Source organism: Metarhizium robertsii (assembly GCF_000187425.2).
Source record: "Metarhizium robertsii ARSEF 23 chromosome Unknown MAA_Scf_3, whole genome shotgun sequence".
NCBI lineage: Eukaryota > Fungi > Ascomycota > Sordariomycetes > Hypocreales > Clavicipitaceae > Metarhizium > Metarhizium robertsii.
The window spans coordinates 1,909,625-1,925,619 of record NW_011942171.1 but is presented as its reverse complement, the minus strand read 5'-3'; the positions used below and the strand labels follow the sequence as shown (position 1 = coordinate 1,925,619).

General features: G+C 51.4%; 6 protein-coding genes across 6 annotated transcripts; 5 read left to right on the top strand and 1 right to left on the bottom strand.

The window, feature by feature from the left end:
• Positions 1 to 90: 90 nt before the first annotated feature.
• Positions 91 to 1,355, top strand: MAA_03815 (C-4 methylsterol oxidase; the record flags this gene model as incomplete). The annotated part of the gene is made up of 2 exons (XM_007821813.2): positions 91 to 754; positions 1,150 to 1,355. The coding sequence occupies 2 exons, from the start codon at positions 91 to 93 to the stop codon at positions 1,353 to 1,355; spliced, it is 870 nt and encodes a 289-aa protein (XP_007820004.2).
• A 1,387-nt stretch (positions 1,356 to 2,742) lies between these two features.
• Positions 2,743 to 3,974, top strand: MAA_03816 (Glycosyl transferase, family 25; the record flags this gene model as incomplete). Its single annotated transcript, XM_007821814.1, has 2 exons — positions 2,743 to 3,150; positions 3,201 to 3,974. 2 exons carry the CDS (start codon positions 2,743 to 2,745, stop codon positions 3,972 to 3,974), a joined length of 1,182 nt encoding a protein of 393 aa, XP_007820005.1.
• Positions 3,975 to 5,544: 1,570 nt separating this feature from the next.
• On the bottom strand, positions 5,545 to 5,922 carry MAA_03817 (MD-2-related lipid-recognition; the record flags this gene model as incomplete). Its single annotated transcript, XM_007821815.2, has 1 exon — positions 5,545 to 5,922. The coding sequence occupies one exon, from the start codon at positions 5,920 to 5,922 to the stop codon at positions 5,545 to 5,547; it is 378 nt and encodes a 125-aa protein (XP_007820006.2).
• A 1,388-nt stretch (positions 5,923 to 7,310) lies between these two features.
• MAA_03818 (LPS-induced tumor necrosis factor alpha factor) lies at positions 7,311 to 7,996 on the top strand (the record flags this gene model as incomplete). The annotated part of the gene is made up of 2 exons (XM_007821816.1): positions 7,311 to 7,615; positions 7,681 to 7,996. 2 exons carry the CDS (start codon positions 7,311 to 7,313, stop codon positions 7,994 to 7,996), a joined length of 621 nt encoding a protein of 206 aa, XP_007820007.1.
• A 1,006-nt stretch (positions 7,997 to 9,002) lies between these two features.
• MAA_03819 (glutamate decarboxylase) lies at positions 9,003 to 10,842 on the top strand (the record flags this gene model as incomplete). Its single annotated transcript, XM_007821817.1, has 5 exons — positions 9,003 to 9,202; positions 9,298 to 9,325; positions 9,388 to 9,993; positions 10,102 to 10,737; positions 10,789 to 10,842. 5 exons carry the CDS (start codon positions 9,003 to 9,005, stop codon positions 10,840 to 10,842), a joined length of 1,524 nt encoding a protein of 507 aa, XP_007820008.1.
• Positions 10,843 to 11,112: 270 nt separating this feature from the next.
• On the top strand, positions 11,113 to 11,850 carry MAA_10957 (phosphoinositide 3-kinase; the record flags this gene model as incomplete). Its single annotated transcript, XM_011412902.1, has 1 exon — positions 11,113 to 11,850. One exon carries the CDS (start codon positions 11,113 to 11,115, stop codon positions 11,848 to 11,850), a length of 738 nt encoding a protein of 245 aa, XP_011411204.1.
• Positions 11,851 to 15,995: the final 4,145 nt, after the last annotated feature.

Here is a 15,995-nt window from a genome sequence, read left to right as displayed (position 1 = left end):
GCCACATAGGCTCCCATTGTCGTGAGAGCGAGCATCCAGCCCATCCCTCCCGCCCCGTCTATTTCCGTCAATGACACCCGTCCGCCGAGCATGATCGGAAAGCTGGTCGCGTTTTGGCACGGCTGCCCTGCCGGACTCAAGGAGGCGTACGCCAGCTTCGCGGTGCAGAGTCTCATCGCGCTCGCATACTCGCTGAACCGTTACATTGGGCACGCGGCCTCCCGGCCGGGAATACGGAGGTTCGTCCCCTGGGCCGTGTTGAACCTGACGGCCACGTTTGTCGTGCACCTCGCGTGCCTGCGCGCGCTGTCGCCCGACTACCGCAGGAGCATCTCCGTGACGGGCTTCCCGACAGCGCGCGGCTTCGTGCTCGAGGTGCTCGGCTCGCTACTCGTCTTCGAGGTCCTCTTCTACTACATCCACCGCCTGATGCACACGCGGCTCTTCTACCGCCCCGTCCACGCCATGCACCACCGCATGACGGACAAGGTCTGCCTCGGCGCCTTCTACGTCCACCCGGTGGAGTTTCTCATGGTCGGCTTCGGCGCCTTCATGGGCGCCGTCGCCCTGACGCGCACGCACTTCCCGACCATGCTGTTCCTCGGCGTCGTCGCCGAGCTGGCCGGCCTGTACTTCCACGAGCTGGGCGAGGTGTCCGGCGTCATGAGCCACGAGAGCCATCACCTCCGGGGCGCCAAGAACTTCGGCTCCATTGGCTTGATGGACGTGCTGCACGGCACTTTTATGAAGACTTGTAGGTGTTTATTTGCTCCGTGTGAATATGGTACATGGCCGAGTGCTGACGTGGTGTTTTCAGAGATTGCTTGTTCCTGCATGTGCGATGAAGGTGAAGGTGCGGTGGCTAGGAGACGAGATGAATATATACCGTGTTCTGTATTTACGTGCGTGCCCAAACCTGCAACAACGTCAAGTGATGTAACACTGCATGTCCACGTTGGGATCCATGTCATGTCTCACGTCGTCTTCTCGTTGCACGACCAACACGCATGTTGGCATCTCGACAGAGGGCCTGCATTCGGTCTGTGCTTCCATGTCGCTTCCCCAACTCAGTGCCGACTTCCCCTTTGGCGCCACGCCACACCCGCGCTTTCCCAATTTGCGGGGTGGCATTTGGCTTTTGAGCAACAGTCGCACTGCACTTGCCAAATTGCTGGCCTGCCACCTTCCAAATCGGTCCAGTGTTTGTTCCAGTCGTCAGACGTGAGAGTATCGTCTTGTCTTTTATCGGCCTGCCCAAGATTCGAACGACTGTCGTTTTCAAGACGTGCCAGGGATTCAGCTACTCGTGTAGTGTTCGGCGCATGAGCTTGAGAGCTCGATTAGGCTTCCGCTAGCCGTTGGCGAGTCAGTGGCCTGATATAACGACGTCAGTGACGATGCCCATGGAATGACGACTCTCAAACTGGACACGTTGATTGTTTCTATCAAGACAAGATGATTCAGTTTCGCAAGGTCTACGTGAGCAAGAATCTCAGCCGGCTTGGACTGCATGTTTGCGAGTTAGTAAGGAACACGCTACGTCGACGTTGTGTAGCCAATGGACAGTGGATGGGAGCCTTGTTATTCCTCTGGTGCCCTATTCCATTCAATGTTCCGTTAACTCACCATTTATAACGAGCTAATATCATTTCATCTACAGCCTCCACCAGCGTCCGGAATCGACTGTCAATATCACTGCGTACAACTCCACACATTTGCTCGTCTACGCGTCGAGTCAAGACCCCGGCACATAAAACCCTTGGCATGTACTCGGATAACGTAATCAGATTAGCCTGTCGTGAACTGAGTGACTGCTCACAATCAATCAATACGGACTTTGCAGCAAATTCAGACACCCCGACCCTTGTACGTTTATTAAGCATGGATGACCTAACAAGAAAGTGAGTAGCCAAGTCAGAGCACCGTAACAGACTAGGTGACACTCAATCATAACTTGAATTGATAGGATGTCTTATATTAAAAAATAAAGTTGTGCTTCTCTTGCCCTACACGCGAGTCATAGAAGGCGCGTGTCTCTCTCTCCCACTTACATGGCCCGTGTATCCAACCCTCCCTGACTCGGTGCCTCGTACAATCGTCGCAGTCTACCACGTTGAGTAAGAGTTGGCGACAAGAGGCCAAGTTTTGCCAGACAGATAGGCTTGTGTGTGGAGCTGCTTTCGTCTCAGGGTTGGGTCGGGCATAATACAGGAATTAATACGGATGGAATAGACCCGTATTCGGCGTTATATGTGCGCGTCAATACGAGTCGACTGCGTGTTGCATTCCCCAAGGGCGCAGCAATATGGGATATCGGCAATCCTTCACGTATCCTCTGAATCCTTCCCCCCCTGGCGTTTCGCTATCATACGACGCGCCCTTTGGCCAGAGCCTTGCCCATCCCAAGACCCGCATTGCTCGACCCTGAGGCTATCGATGCTTCGCTTCCGCGGAATTAATCGCGGCATTATGCCAAATGCCGTTCTGAATCGCGCTTTGCCCGGTGCGCATGAAGCGTGGCTTTTAAGAGACTGGGTTGGGCTGGCCCATGGCAAATTTGCTTTCTATTCTTCAATGCTGGCTGTTTCTGTCCCATTCTCCAACCACCCGCTCGCGGCAAAGCTAGACAATGGCCGCTGCAATACGATTTCGCTGAAAGAAGTGAGGCCTGCTGATCCATACGCATAACCATACGCTTGGCACTGAGACTGGCTTGTCGTGCCATCCCGGCCCGTCGTCAAGATGCGAGTGAGCCCCGAGCATTTCTTCCGAGTGCTTGCTCCCGCAGCCGTACTTTTGTTGCTCAGCCTTGCCCTGTTGAAATCGTCCGTTCCGGTTCAATGGCCTTCTACGTCGGCCAACCTGTCAGCTTTGGAGGAGCAGCGACGGCCCTCCGGCCAGTTCGCTGGAGCGTCGAGACGGGACGCCGGGAACGGCACCTTGGGTTTCAGCGGCATCTACTTCATCAACATGAAGAAGCGGTATGATCGTCTCGACGCCCTCGCACTGCAATGTTTCCTGTCTGGCGTAGAGGTCAAGGAGGTTCCCGCCGTAGAACCCGACATGATGAGCGACGCAGGCATGCCGCCGAGCAAATCGCCAAGCTCGGTAAAGGTAGGCGAGAGGGGAGCCTGGAGGGCGCATGCAAATGTAAGTCAAGGAAATTATACTACAAGACGTCAAATTAATAGTCTTTGCAGATTTGGTCAACCGTGCTGAGGAATAACCTCCCGCCCGTCATCATCCTCGAATCCGACGCAACCTGGGACGTCAACATCCGCAGCATCATGCTCAACATGAACAAGCACTTTCACAAATTTCTCACAAACATCAACTCGACCAGGCTGCACAACCCGCGCTGGAGAGACGACGCGGGCGAATCCACCCGCAGGACCGAGGCGGCAGACGATCCATGGCAGAGCGACCACTGGGACATCCTCAGCCTCGGGCATTGCCACGACAGCGCGGCAAACAGGAACATCAGCCTGATTTACGACGACCCGTACGTGCCGCCGGGCAAGGAGTTTGGCGATACGGTCCTCGGCCGGCAGAGGGTGATCCGGAAAGCAGGCGGCATCGTCTGCACGACCGGGTACGCCGTCAGCCAGACGGGCGCGGCGAAGCTGCTGGTCAAGACGGCCCAGAACCTCGACGCCCCGTTGGACCTGATTGTCAGGGGCATGGTGGAGGACGGGGAGCTCGTGGCGTACAGCGTGATGCCGCCCATCATGGCGCAGTGGCAGTACGTGGACGGCATCGGCATGGACGAGCGCGGCGCCAACAGCGACATCCAGGGGGCGCAGGAGGACGAGGATAAGGACGAGGGCGAGGAGAAGAAGGACTCGTGGGAGGAGGTGGACAGGTCGGGTAGTGTGTGGACGACCAAGCCTTACCATGAGGACGTGGCCTTTGAGGACATGGCTCTCGAGGTTGCGTTGCGGAGGATTTTTGGGCGCAACAACGAGGGCGAGTGACGCGTGGCTTTTGTGTCTGGACGACAAGTTTGGTCTTTTTGAAATTCACAATTCATACCGTTTGCTTGTAATATCTTGGGTCTTGTCGCCGGTATGGACGCTCGCTAGGTTACAGCGAGTTATTGTGGACTCATCGGTCGACGATTCTTCATGACCTCGTCGGAAGATACCCTTTTTTAAGACTCATCCTGCTCCGCCTTGCGGGGGATATTCTGCGTCCTTTTATTTTTGGGCAACGGGCAGAGATATATCGTCTACAGTGCAAGCAAAACTTGCCGGTCTTGGTCAATGATACATGGAAGAATATGATGGAGTTGCATATCATGAATGCCCTTGAAATAGACTACCACCTGTGTATATAATAAATAATCTAAATAGAGTTATTATTACAAATATGATCGAGAGGTGGACCATCTTATGCCGCCCGGCCGAGCTGTTTGTATCACTGCTGTTGAGTAGTTAATCGGTGTCTATTGGATTCTAATACAACAAAGCCGAGCTTGTCCAAAGCCGCGTTTGTGATTTTACACTGGGAAGGTCAACTATGAGCAGATCGAGCTAACGCGGAAAATTAAATCACCTGCATGCAGTATCGACTTGCGCAACTTGACTCGGTGCTCCTCCGATAGAATGTTTGGGCCACCAAGATCGTACAACATATTGCCTTTGATACAAACACTCCATCAACAGCCAAGGCATTCCTACGGGTTTTTATCTGGGCCCGTGTTGTATGTATGTATTACAAATGCCCTTTACGGGGACGTCGGTGGACTGCGGAATCAACTTCATGGTTACGATTTCTCTTTCCATTGCGAATTTCCTCGCTTGTCCACCAGCCAGAGTCGAGTCGTGTGGTTATACGTATGATGATATTCGTTTGTCGTTGTACTGCCCTTCCCAACGGAAGACAAAGGGCGTCCTCTGTCCCCGCGAGCTGGTGAAATTTGAAGCGCATCGATTGGCTCATCCGATGCCGACAGGTTCTCGTGATCAACCTACGTTTGAGACGTGATGGCTCGCGAGCCTGGGCCCGAGGGGGAGGAAGAGATGTTGGACAAGCCCCTTTAAATTGGGCCGTGTGAACAAGATAGTTACCAACGAGTAATTGCTTAGCTGGAGGTTTTACCAAAATATGGGACAGTCTACAGCAGGACAGAAACTAGGACCTCCGTACTCATATCGCCATGTTTCTGGGAAAAAGGCATGACAAGATTCTTGGAGAGAGGGATGTCGATATCATACTTGGACTTGGCCACGGTTCATGCTCAGGTCGATGACGACGAACATGCAGTCATATAATTGCCTCCTCGCTATCTATATTGAAATGGAATGATATGGGCGCACTTTTGAATCCAACTACAGGCTCAAAGGGGTACAAGCAAAGATGGGCAGACGAACAAGTAACAATTACCACCACAAATCACGAATCGTCCGTAATATGGGATAGAGTATGATTCCAAAATCCCCAGCTTGCACAGAGTTCTGCTACTCCCAAAAATCCCCAATTAATTAGCAGTGTGCATTACAGCTAAAATTTCCACACACAGCGATTCCGTCAAACCCGTCCCCATCACTTGATCTCCGCCGGAAACGACTTGCAAATTAACGTTTCTCCCTTGTCATCAAACAACTGCAGTGTTACTTCAATTTTGATCTTGGGGTAGGAACTCTCTACAGAGACTTCGCCTCTCAACGTCTGCGGCAACCCAGCTTTCCCCGGGCATTTCAGTCCCCAGTGGCTGCATGCCTCGGGAAACTTCATTGGAAAATCAATGTCGATTACACCTACCGAGGCAGCCAGCTTTACTGTTGCTTTTTGGAAGGAGCTCCGAGGGGTGAAGGCTGCCTCTATAGAGGCATTCTGGCCCGATGGAAAGCGGCAGACGGAGACGGCGTCGGGGCATCCTCCGATTTTGATGTTTAGGTTTTTGGCCGTGCTTCCTGTCATTGTATTCCGGTTAGATACTAAATGGCGAGAAATGCATGTACTTTGAAGACGATGCGTGATACGTACCACAGTCCTTGAATATAACGGCATTTACAGCGCTGAGGACGCCTAGTAAAAGGAACAGCAGGGAGCCTTGCATGTTGCAGACCAAGGTTTCGAGATATTTGGACAGGTTTAGGCTTTTGTATTGTGAAGGACAGTCAAAATGGCCAAGACGAGAAGAATCATGTTTCGAATTGAGAGAGGCAGGCACTATTAATAAATATTCGACAGGTTCTGTCTGGAGGCTTTGGGAGACGGACGTGGTACCAATTGTGTTGCAAACTGCGCGGTGATGGATGTTCGAGTTTACAATCCAAATCAGTCGAGAGCACGGCGGCACAATGGCAACCGGTGCTCACATAGAATGTAACTCTTTTTCATCTTGTCCCACCCACCCGTTTATATCGCTTGCTCAGTCCTCTCTGTGACATGATATCTTTGTATGTCGAGCGCGTTGAATCGCTGACTTGTCTGCAAAGCATCCTTCTCGCACGGTAATTGGCGGTACACAGTAATTCCGTATCCCATCAGCACTACCGAGTACAGGTCACACTGTCACAGACCCTCGGTGCTAGGATTGTGGCCGCGCTTTGCAAGCCCGTTGGGCATGGTGAATTGAGCAACGCTGTGAAGTACTTGGCCCAGCGAAGTACATATATGCCGAAAGCAAGTTGTCTTGGGCTGGGCTGGCCAAAGCCAAGTTTTGCGACCATCGAAGAAGGTACAAGAAGGTTGAAACAAACATTGAATAATGACATGGAAGAATCCCCACATCGGCGGTGCTGGGATCCAGGCTCCAACGTCCAAATGTCAAGTCGGTCCTTTCCTTCCTTCCTGATGGAGCCGCGCACTTGAGGCTTAGTCTCGCTGGCTAGGCAGGCCCGGGCTAGGCAGGCTTGCAGATGTCGACGGTGCATGGGGGCTTTTTTGACAGCACAGCCCTACAATACGCCCCGTATTTTGCTGAGCCGCCAACATTGAAGTCTAAAATGATAGCACCACGAGCGCCGCCATCAAGAATGCTCCACGCCGTTGCAGGCCAACGCTGCAGTGAGGACAAAGGACGAAACGAAAAACAGCCCGATCGGGCACGATGGTGGCATGTCGAGCTTGCCGCGTTGGGCTTGGCGATGGCAGCCGGCCCTTTGGCAGCTGACGTTGGTCCACAAGGCTGCCTCCTTCCCTTTCAATGTTCTCGCTTCGAACACGGCCAACTGGTGTAACCAGCTGAAAAAGCAACCTATCCCCCCAAAATCTTCCATCGAACAATCCTCTCACCTCTGCATCAATATTTACGTGACTTCAACCGGTCGAGCGACGGAGACACAATTCGTCCTTGACACATGATGGATTCACAACAGCAGCAGCAGCAGGCCAATGTTGCTCCCGCGCAACCACAGCAAGCCTACCATCCCGTCACAAACGACAGCGTCCAGCCCGTTCAGCAGCCGAATACCGGGCACGCTCTGCCTCCAAGCTACAGTCAGGCAAACCAGGCAAAAAATGCGCCCGCGAACCAGCCGCCCCAGCCAGCAAACATGGCCGTCACTCCTTTACACCAGCTGGGCAACCAGCCGGAGTGGATTGATTGTCCTTTCTGTCATCAGCGAACGAGGACTACCGTGCAGCGAGAAGGCACTTCTATGCAAATGTATGTTGCGCGCTCCATCTACCAGCCTTGCCCCACCGAATAGTGCTAACGCCGTTCTCGCACAGAATTGTCGGTGCCCTCCTCTGTATCGTCTGTATTTGCCTCACTTGCCTGCCCTGCCTCGCCGGCTGGTTCGAAGATACCCAGTACCATTGCTCCCGGTGCAGGAACATGGTTGCCATCCGCCGACACGATGGCCCAATCGAGGTTTTCGGTCCCACGATGCCCGTCTGCTCCCAGTACAGCGGCAACCAGGCTCCCATGAATGCCCAGCAGCAGCAGCCTCCACAACAGCACCAGGAGCAGTATCCCATGCATGTGCTTCAGCCACAGGTTCAGCAGCAACAGCAGCCTGTCACGCAGCCTGACGCCAAGAACTGAGCTCTCTCGCCAAGTGGGAAACCAAAAGTGCTACATGTATGGAATTTTCATTCCTTTTCGGTATTGTGTCACCTTTTTTGTTTTGTGCTTGATGGGACAAACTAGACTCTGATATTGTTATGAATGATCGAGGTGACGTTGGAGTTGCGGGAAGGGGGGGCCGTGGGTCGTTTGCCATGGCGGGTTTGCTTTCGCCACCTACTTTTACTTTCCTATATTTGAGATACCAAATGAATTCTTACCTTTGTCCTACATATACAGTCGTGTTGCTTGGTGCGATCAAAGACTGTATCCGACTGGGTAGTTGCAGTTGCAAACAAACGCCTCGACTAAACTCGAGTAATAACCAACAAGAGCCCATCATTCGCACAGCAAGAAACCTAATGGCTTGGTCAAAGACTCGGGTACACACTTCCATCGAGCTCTGGTAAAGCTAACGCTTTCTGATTCGGGGCAGCATTGGCATGCCATCATCCTCCAACTTCAGCCAACCCAGGCTTGACACAAACTCGAGCATCCGACGGAGTACACGACCAATTGACCAACTAGCACAACCGCTTCGATAAAACCTTCAAACCGCACCGTCGCTGTCTCCATCGGATTTGTGGCTCTTCCGCGCGGGGTCATGCGATTGCCGCACGATGAAACTTTATTTCCATGGCTGGCACCACGCCACACATCGCCGAGCAATCAGCTCACATATGTACCAATAAGTGCGTCATCTCGCATCAAATCGAACCTGTTTCCAACTATGCGAGCCCTGGGGGCTGGCCAGTATTGAGCTGGCAGTTCCGACACAGCCGATAGCTATTGAAGCTTGACAAGCTTTATATAGAGGATGCGCATCCCTCGACATGAATGAAGCCTTTGGTTCCCCCAATTGCTTCTTCTTTGGGTGTAAATCGGCCGAGGACAACGAAGCTTTTTCTAGCCAATTGCTAGTCTCCTGAGAGAAAATTGTCACCTCCCAGCCTCACCGTGAACTTCCACGCGAATCAACCTCATAATGCCAGCTGTGAAAGCAGGAGTGAAGCGCCGCCATGTCGAGGACGTAGAGCCCCCGGAGGACTTTACCAACGTGTACGGATCGCACTATGCTGCGCAGGACATGCCATGCGACGATATACCTGATGATTCAATGCCGCCAGAGGTTGCATACCGCATGATCAAGGACGAGCTCAGTCTGGACAATAATCCGAAGCTCAAGTAAGTCACACACGACCCAACTGCAGGATTGAAAAATGAACTACACGATTCCATTCAATACTCATGACAGAAACTAACTCGACTTTCTACGACAGCCTTGCTTCCTTCGTGTCAACTTACATGGTAAAGCCACCAAGCCCGCAACACCAAACCCGCCGGCTAACAACCACCGCTCTCCTCCGCAGGAAAAAGAAGCAGAAGATCTCATGCTAGAAGCCATGTCCAAGAACTTCATCGACTTCGAAGAATACCCGCAGACGGCAGAAATCCACCACCGCTGCGCTAACATGATTGCTAACCTCTTCCACGCGCCCAAGGACATTGGTATCTCCACATCAAGCGTCGGCTCCAGTGAGGCCATTATGCTCGCCGTGCTGGCCATGAAGCGTCGCTGGAAGCAGCAGCGTCAGCAGCAAGGTAAGCCCGCTGATAACCCCAACATCGTCATGTCCTCTGCCGTGCAGGTGTGCTGGGAAAAGGCGGCGCGTTACTTTGAGATTGAGGAGAAGTACGTGAATTGTACGAGGACCAGGTTCGTGATTGACCCCAAGGAGGCGGTTGAGCTTTGTGACGAGAATACCATTGGTATTGTGGCAATCCTGGGGACTACTTATACCGGTGCGTATGAGGACGTCAAGGCCATCAGCGACCTGCTGGTGGAGAAGAAGTCTGATGTGCCGATTCACGTTGATGCCGCGAGCGGCGGGTTTGTGGCGCCGTTTGTTGTTCCGGATCTCGAATGGGATTTCAGAGTTGAACGTGTTGTTTCTATTAATGTATCTGGACACAAGGTGAGCTACACCCGCCCCCCCCCCCCCCCTCTTCTCTTCCCCCTCCTCCCTCCCCAGTACCCTTCTACCATAAACACCAATTCTGACTCTTGTATCCCATAATCCCAGTATGGTCTCGTATACCCCGGCGTGGGCTGGGTAGTCTGGCGCTCGTCCGAATACCTCCCTAAAGACCTGATTTTCAACATCAACTACCTCGGCGCCGAGCAAACTTCCTTCACGCTCAACTTCTCCAAGGGCGCGTCTCAAGTCATTGGGCAATACTATCAACTCATCCGACTCGGCAAAGCCGGCTACCGTCACATCATGTGTAACCTCACCAAGACGGCAGACTACCTCACCGACGAGCTCCGCAAGCTTGGATTCGTCATCATGTCTGAAGGACACGGCAAGGCCTTGCCGCTCGTGGCCTTCCGCTTCGCCGGCAAAGAGGAGGGGGAGACGGAGGAAAAGGAGTTTGATGAGTTCGCATTGGCGCACTACCTGCGCTCCAGGGGCTGGGTCATCCCGGCGTACACAATGGCCCCCGAGACGGGGCAAATGAAGATGATGAGAATCGTTGTGAGGGAGGATTTCTCAAGGAGCAGGTGCGAGTTGCTGATCAAGGATATCAAGCTGTGCAGTCAGCTTCTGGAGAAGGACAGCGAGCAGTTCATCATGAGGCTGAAGCAGCACATAGGACAGCATACTAGTGGCTCGGGGAAGATCAGGGATCCAATGGGTGCGGCCAAGGCCGTTTTCAAGGTATGTTGCGTGCTTGGGCAGACGTTGAATGTTGATGCTAATGGCGCTTAGAATGAAAGTCACTCGCTCCAGGGCAAGACTGGCAAGAGTCACGCGGTGTGCTGATGGATTCATTTGTGCACCTCGGTTTACGAGTGGCCTCGGTTGTGACGCTTTTGTTCAGTCGTCGTTGTCGTTGCAGTTTTGTTCCTTGTACATACCTAATAACAGTGTTTGTTCCCTCTCCACGCCCATTCATGCAGCCCGTGAACACCTCACGTACTTGACAACTCGAAACGGTATTGACTGCCGCCTTTGCTCATCTGGTTTCACATCTCCGCAAACAACTCCTTGTTGTGCCTTTCATTGCACTGGAGACGTATTCACACGCTTTCCATGGCAACTATTCTACCCAGGATCAACTCTGGGATTCAAGCCGAACACATGCCTAGATTCATAACTCTTTGGAAGTCCAACGCGAATAAGACCAGAACAGAGATTACGCCGCCTCCCTCGCAAAGCTATATAAACCCCGACTGTTGCGCGGTAGGGCTCCCTCCTTCTGTTTCCCCCATCGCGATACTCATCAACTGCTCACGCGATCATTTGCAAATACTTCTCGACTACGATCTTCAAAATCTGCAAAAATCAAAACAACTGAGGAGCACGCCATTCGCTCCTTCCTCGAAAATGTGCACAACTCACATTTGCCTGCGGCAGTGTGTTCGATGCGAGGGATGGTGCGAACGTGATGTGATGTTCCATTGCAAAGATGTCCTAAAAAAGGCCAAGGACGAAAACAAACCCCCAACGCATAAAGGTTGTCCTAATTGGATAAAGTTTGACAAGAAATTTGAGTGTGGTGGTATGGTGTGCAAGGGTTGCGAGAATAAACCCCCGCCTGGACCGACTGAGAGGAACTATCCCCCCGACGAGGAGGAAGGAAAAGAGGGTGAGGGTGAGGGTGAGGGTGAGGATGAGGATGAGGACGAGGACGAGGATGAGGACGAGGATGAGGATATGGACGAGGACGAGGGTGAGGGTGAGGATTGCGAACAACCTAAGCTTTTCGGTTTTTTGGAGCATTATGAGGCTTACTTGGCTGCCAAGGCTGCCGAGGACAAAGAGAATTAAATCAGCCCAAGGAACGGTCAACACGGGCTTCCCTCTCACTGACACTCTACGCGAGATGAGTTGCTTCAGTCAAGACTCAATGTTCGAATTCGAATAGGTTTTTCATCCAACCAGAGCCAGCCAACTAATCCAGGATTGGCCGACAACTCTGTATGGTTTTTCCCTATGAGAATTAGTAACCGAGGTTCAGATCATATGCTATCCAGCCTAAATAAAGACATAAACCACAGCTATGCGCCAACGTGAACAACGCCTTGCCAAAGTGCCACATTGAGTTCCGACGCCAAGCTGTTTGATCCCAAATTCGCAGTGCGAGACAAGTGAGCCCCCAGCATCCCGGCGATCATGGCCTGAATAACGCCTTAGAACCGTAGAAGACTCTTTGTTCTTGTCCAGACCTTTATGAACTTGGCAGTGGGACCAAAGTCCACGTCTCCCCTTTGTCTCGGCGACATTGCTGTGATCAGCTTGCCGTGCTGTTTGTAACTGATGCATCCCTTTGAGTGTGCGCAGGTCCAATTGATGTATTTAACCTACTCTTCTTTTATAATACTTAAAGATACTTAAAGATACTTAAAGATACTTAAAGATACTTAAAGATACTTAAAGATACTTAAAGATACTTAAAGATACTTAAAGATACTTAAAGATACTTAAAGATACTTAAAGATACTTAAAGATACTTAAAGATACTTAAAGATACTTAAAGATACTTAAAGATACTTAAAGATACTTAAAGATACTTAAAGATACTTAAAGATACTTAAAGATACTTAAATATTAGGGATAATAAACTAGTATATTTTTATATACTTATGTATCTTTAAAACCTTAGTTACTTATTATTGGCTAGAACCCTGGCCCGTTACAAAAATTGGACCTGCGCACATTCAGAGGGATATTTCGAAACAGTGATCGATACAATGAGATAAAGACAAAGAAACAGCCCCCCCCCCCCAAGGTATGTCATCGACAATCTTGTTCAAATTGTGTATCAGAGAGCACGAGATGGCAACCCCGACTGTGCATTGGCTTGAACCATTGCAAGAGACCTAGACCGAGCTCTCGCTCAAAAGCAAGCGCTAGTGAAAGAGCTCATGCAGGAGAGGTTCAAGGTTCACGGGGAGAGGTGAACTTTTTGCCTTCGGCTGCTACTACCCAAGGGAGAGAGGTTCTTATCCAACTTCCTACAAGGCCGATTCAAGGGGGCTCGAGAATCATAGCTTCACCCTCTTTCTCCCCTACCGCTATGAATCAAATGCTACAAGACGCACTCTTGGGTGCCAAGTAATATGCTTCACGTCAACGGGGGTAAAGTGCAGCTATCGCGAATTGACAAGTTATACAGGCCAACTATGGCGGTGATTGTAAAAGCGTGGCATTTCTCTGAAGACTAATTCGTCGAATTCTGTAATACTTCATTATGGATTATTGTTTCTCTCTTAAGTCAAATGATATTACAAGCATGATACGAGTATCTTGTAATACTTCATAAGTCAAACAAATGTACAAGTTGACCGCAAGCCTACGCTACATCTTCTCGGGGCCGTACTGTCAAGTATATATGCATGTATTTGGAATGGCAGTCGTTAACTCAACGGTTACAGTGTCGCGAATTCGCCTGAATAGCAGCAAGACTCACGACGTATCGGGCATGCAACAGGTATTGATTGGATCATCAGCTTCTGCTTACAACCAATTGTGCTGAACTTGGATAATCCCCCGGCTCGGGAACGAATCTCACCAATTTATGTGCCCTAGCCGTGTGAAGGACCAGTCAAAGGAACACCATGCGCCTGGCCGTACCCAAGCCAAAGAACCGTAGTAAACCACGTCATACACTATAAGTACACGTATCGCGATACGTTAAAAGCTAACAAGATTAGTAATTTATCGTGGCATGCTGGCGAAGGCCATCTCGCGATAGCCTCATCCACCACGTGGAAATAAACTTTACCCATTAAAGATGTAGTTCGTGCCAGTGACTCACTCTCAAAGTTGAAAATTGTCGCACACAACATATATCAACGGGGTCTCGTCGGCGTTCTATGAGTCCTTTGCTCCGTCTCTCGTCACCTTCTTCTAATAACAAGAGCCCAAGCCAACTACCCGTAAGGCGTCGCTTCCGCTAAGCTCCCCGAAGCACTGCAATCTCCCACTTGCTGACATCGGCCAATATTGGTAGTTGGGGCTCTCGTTGTTAGAGTTGAATGAAGAGAGGTGATGTATAGAGAGAGAGGAAAGGGCTCATGAATGCCGACGAGACCTCGTCGATATATGTTGTGTGCGGCCCATCTATGAATCTGCTGTTAAAGGATTAAAAATGAAATGGAAGCAAATTCACCTGATGGCCCAGATACTCAACCATGTTCGGATACCGCAGGACGAATCTCTCTGAGCCGGGAGACATGTTCGGGATGTGGGGAGAGTTGCAACGCCATTGCTCGGTCATTGGTACCCGACTGGAGAGTGATTCCTGGTCGACCAGGCCAGCTTCGAGAATAAATCCACCAGACTGCATTTTCGCTAGTTCCAACGTTGTTTCGCTGTTGGCTAATGAGCGGGGTGTTGACGTTTGTAAGCTAGACTGATAAGTCCTCGAAAGCAGTGACTGATGGCACGACACATCGATAACACTCGCCTTACGTGTAAGCCACTTTCAGCCAAATGGAGAAGCGACTAACGTAGCTGCTTTGTTTAGCAACTGGCAAAACCTAGTTGCCAGCCCCCACGGTGAGTGTGCGTGGGTACGGCATCAAGTCAGATGGTAGTACGCCAAGCCCTGTCTCGATTTCTGGTCTTTCTAACTGGTGGACTTCTGCGTTCCAGGTTCCCTCCAGGACTCAAGACTACAGTACATACTTCGTCCATACCCGGGGAAACGGAGGCACTGTCCCGGCTACGAGCCTCTGGGATAGTATAGCCAGCACCAGTACCGTACCGGGTATCGAAAAATATTGTCGGATTTAACGGGAAGCAAGAGGAACGGAGTAAACTGCTAGGGTGAGCCACCAGCTGGTGCATGTCGATCCAAAGAGGAGGGATTTGCCCTTGGCTGCAGCTAGACAACGACATGGCTTTTAAACCTTTATTCGGGCGAGCGCATGCATGTCTGGTCTTGATGGCGCCTGTAATTATCCCACTACTACTCCGTGCTCGAAACCGTCCACTACTCCATCCTTTCAATGAATTACACCCGAAATATGCGCCGCGTCTAGTCCATGGTCCCATCGGGGAACCATCTTGCCGTCTTGAGAATCACAAGCAGCCGCTGGAATAGCCGGCCGGCCCGGTATTGCGACAAGCCTCATGGCTAACGAGGACCAGTTGACTCCACTTCTGCCGGTCCCATAACTACCTAGAATTCATAGCAGCAGAGGTTACCAGTGTGGCGAGTTATAGATGCCACGTACAGCTGGCCGCTATATGCGGTCCTGTGGACGCCTCCGTACGGAGCAATAAACCCGCAACATAAGCCCGAGTAGAACCCATGGACCCACGCGGTCATGGTCACGAATCGACCGACCGAGGCAGACAGCCGTTCTCGGTGACTTGCTTGACATCTGCGTGCCATGTCACTTGTTTAGCCAGGAGAACTGGCCGGAGGAGCGCCTGGCTGCAAGTCAAGAGCAGGTCGCACGAAGCTCGTGCCTGAGAAAAAAAAGAGTCGTCAGTGGCAGTCAACAGATCGACGGCACAAAATGTAGTGAGAGAGTCCTGATCGAGGAGGACTGACCCTGAATGTTGTAGCTACATGAGCACAGCGAAAATGGCCCAATGGCAGCCAGCTGAAGCTGCTGTGTAACAAGATATGTTGTATGTCGTCCAATATAGTTGCACGGCTCTACGTATGACAAGACGACAAAAGACTCCTTGCAGGTAGCATTGCCAGTGGTCCGGATGCTGGTCGATCCCCAAGCAAGACTTACATCTCAGATGCAACGCAGTCATATGCACGAACTTGCCGTAAATGCAGCACACATGGTTGTAGTGGCTGCAAAGCGAGGAGACTGTCAGGTTGCTGCGAGTGGCGCTTGTCTCGAACTGTCAAGAATTTCCCCCTCGCACAAGCAGTATTCATGCCATATTCTCCCGTAGTGCTCCATGCATGTAGGAGTCGTTTTCGATGGCCACCTTTGTCGCGA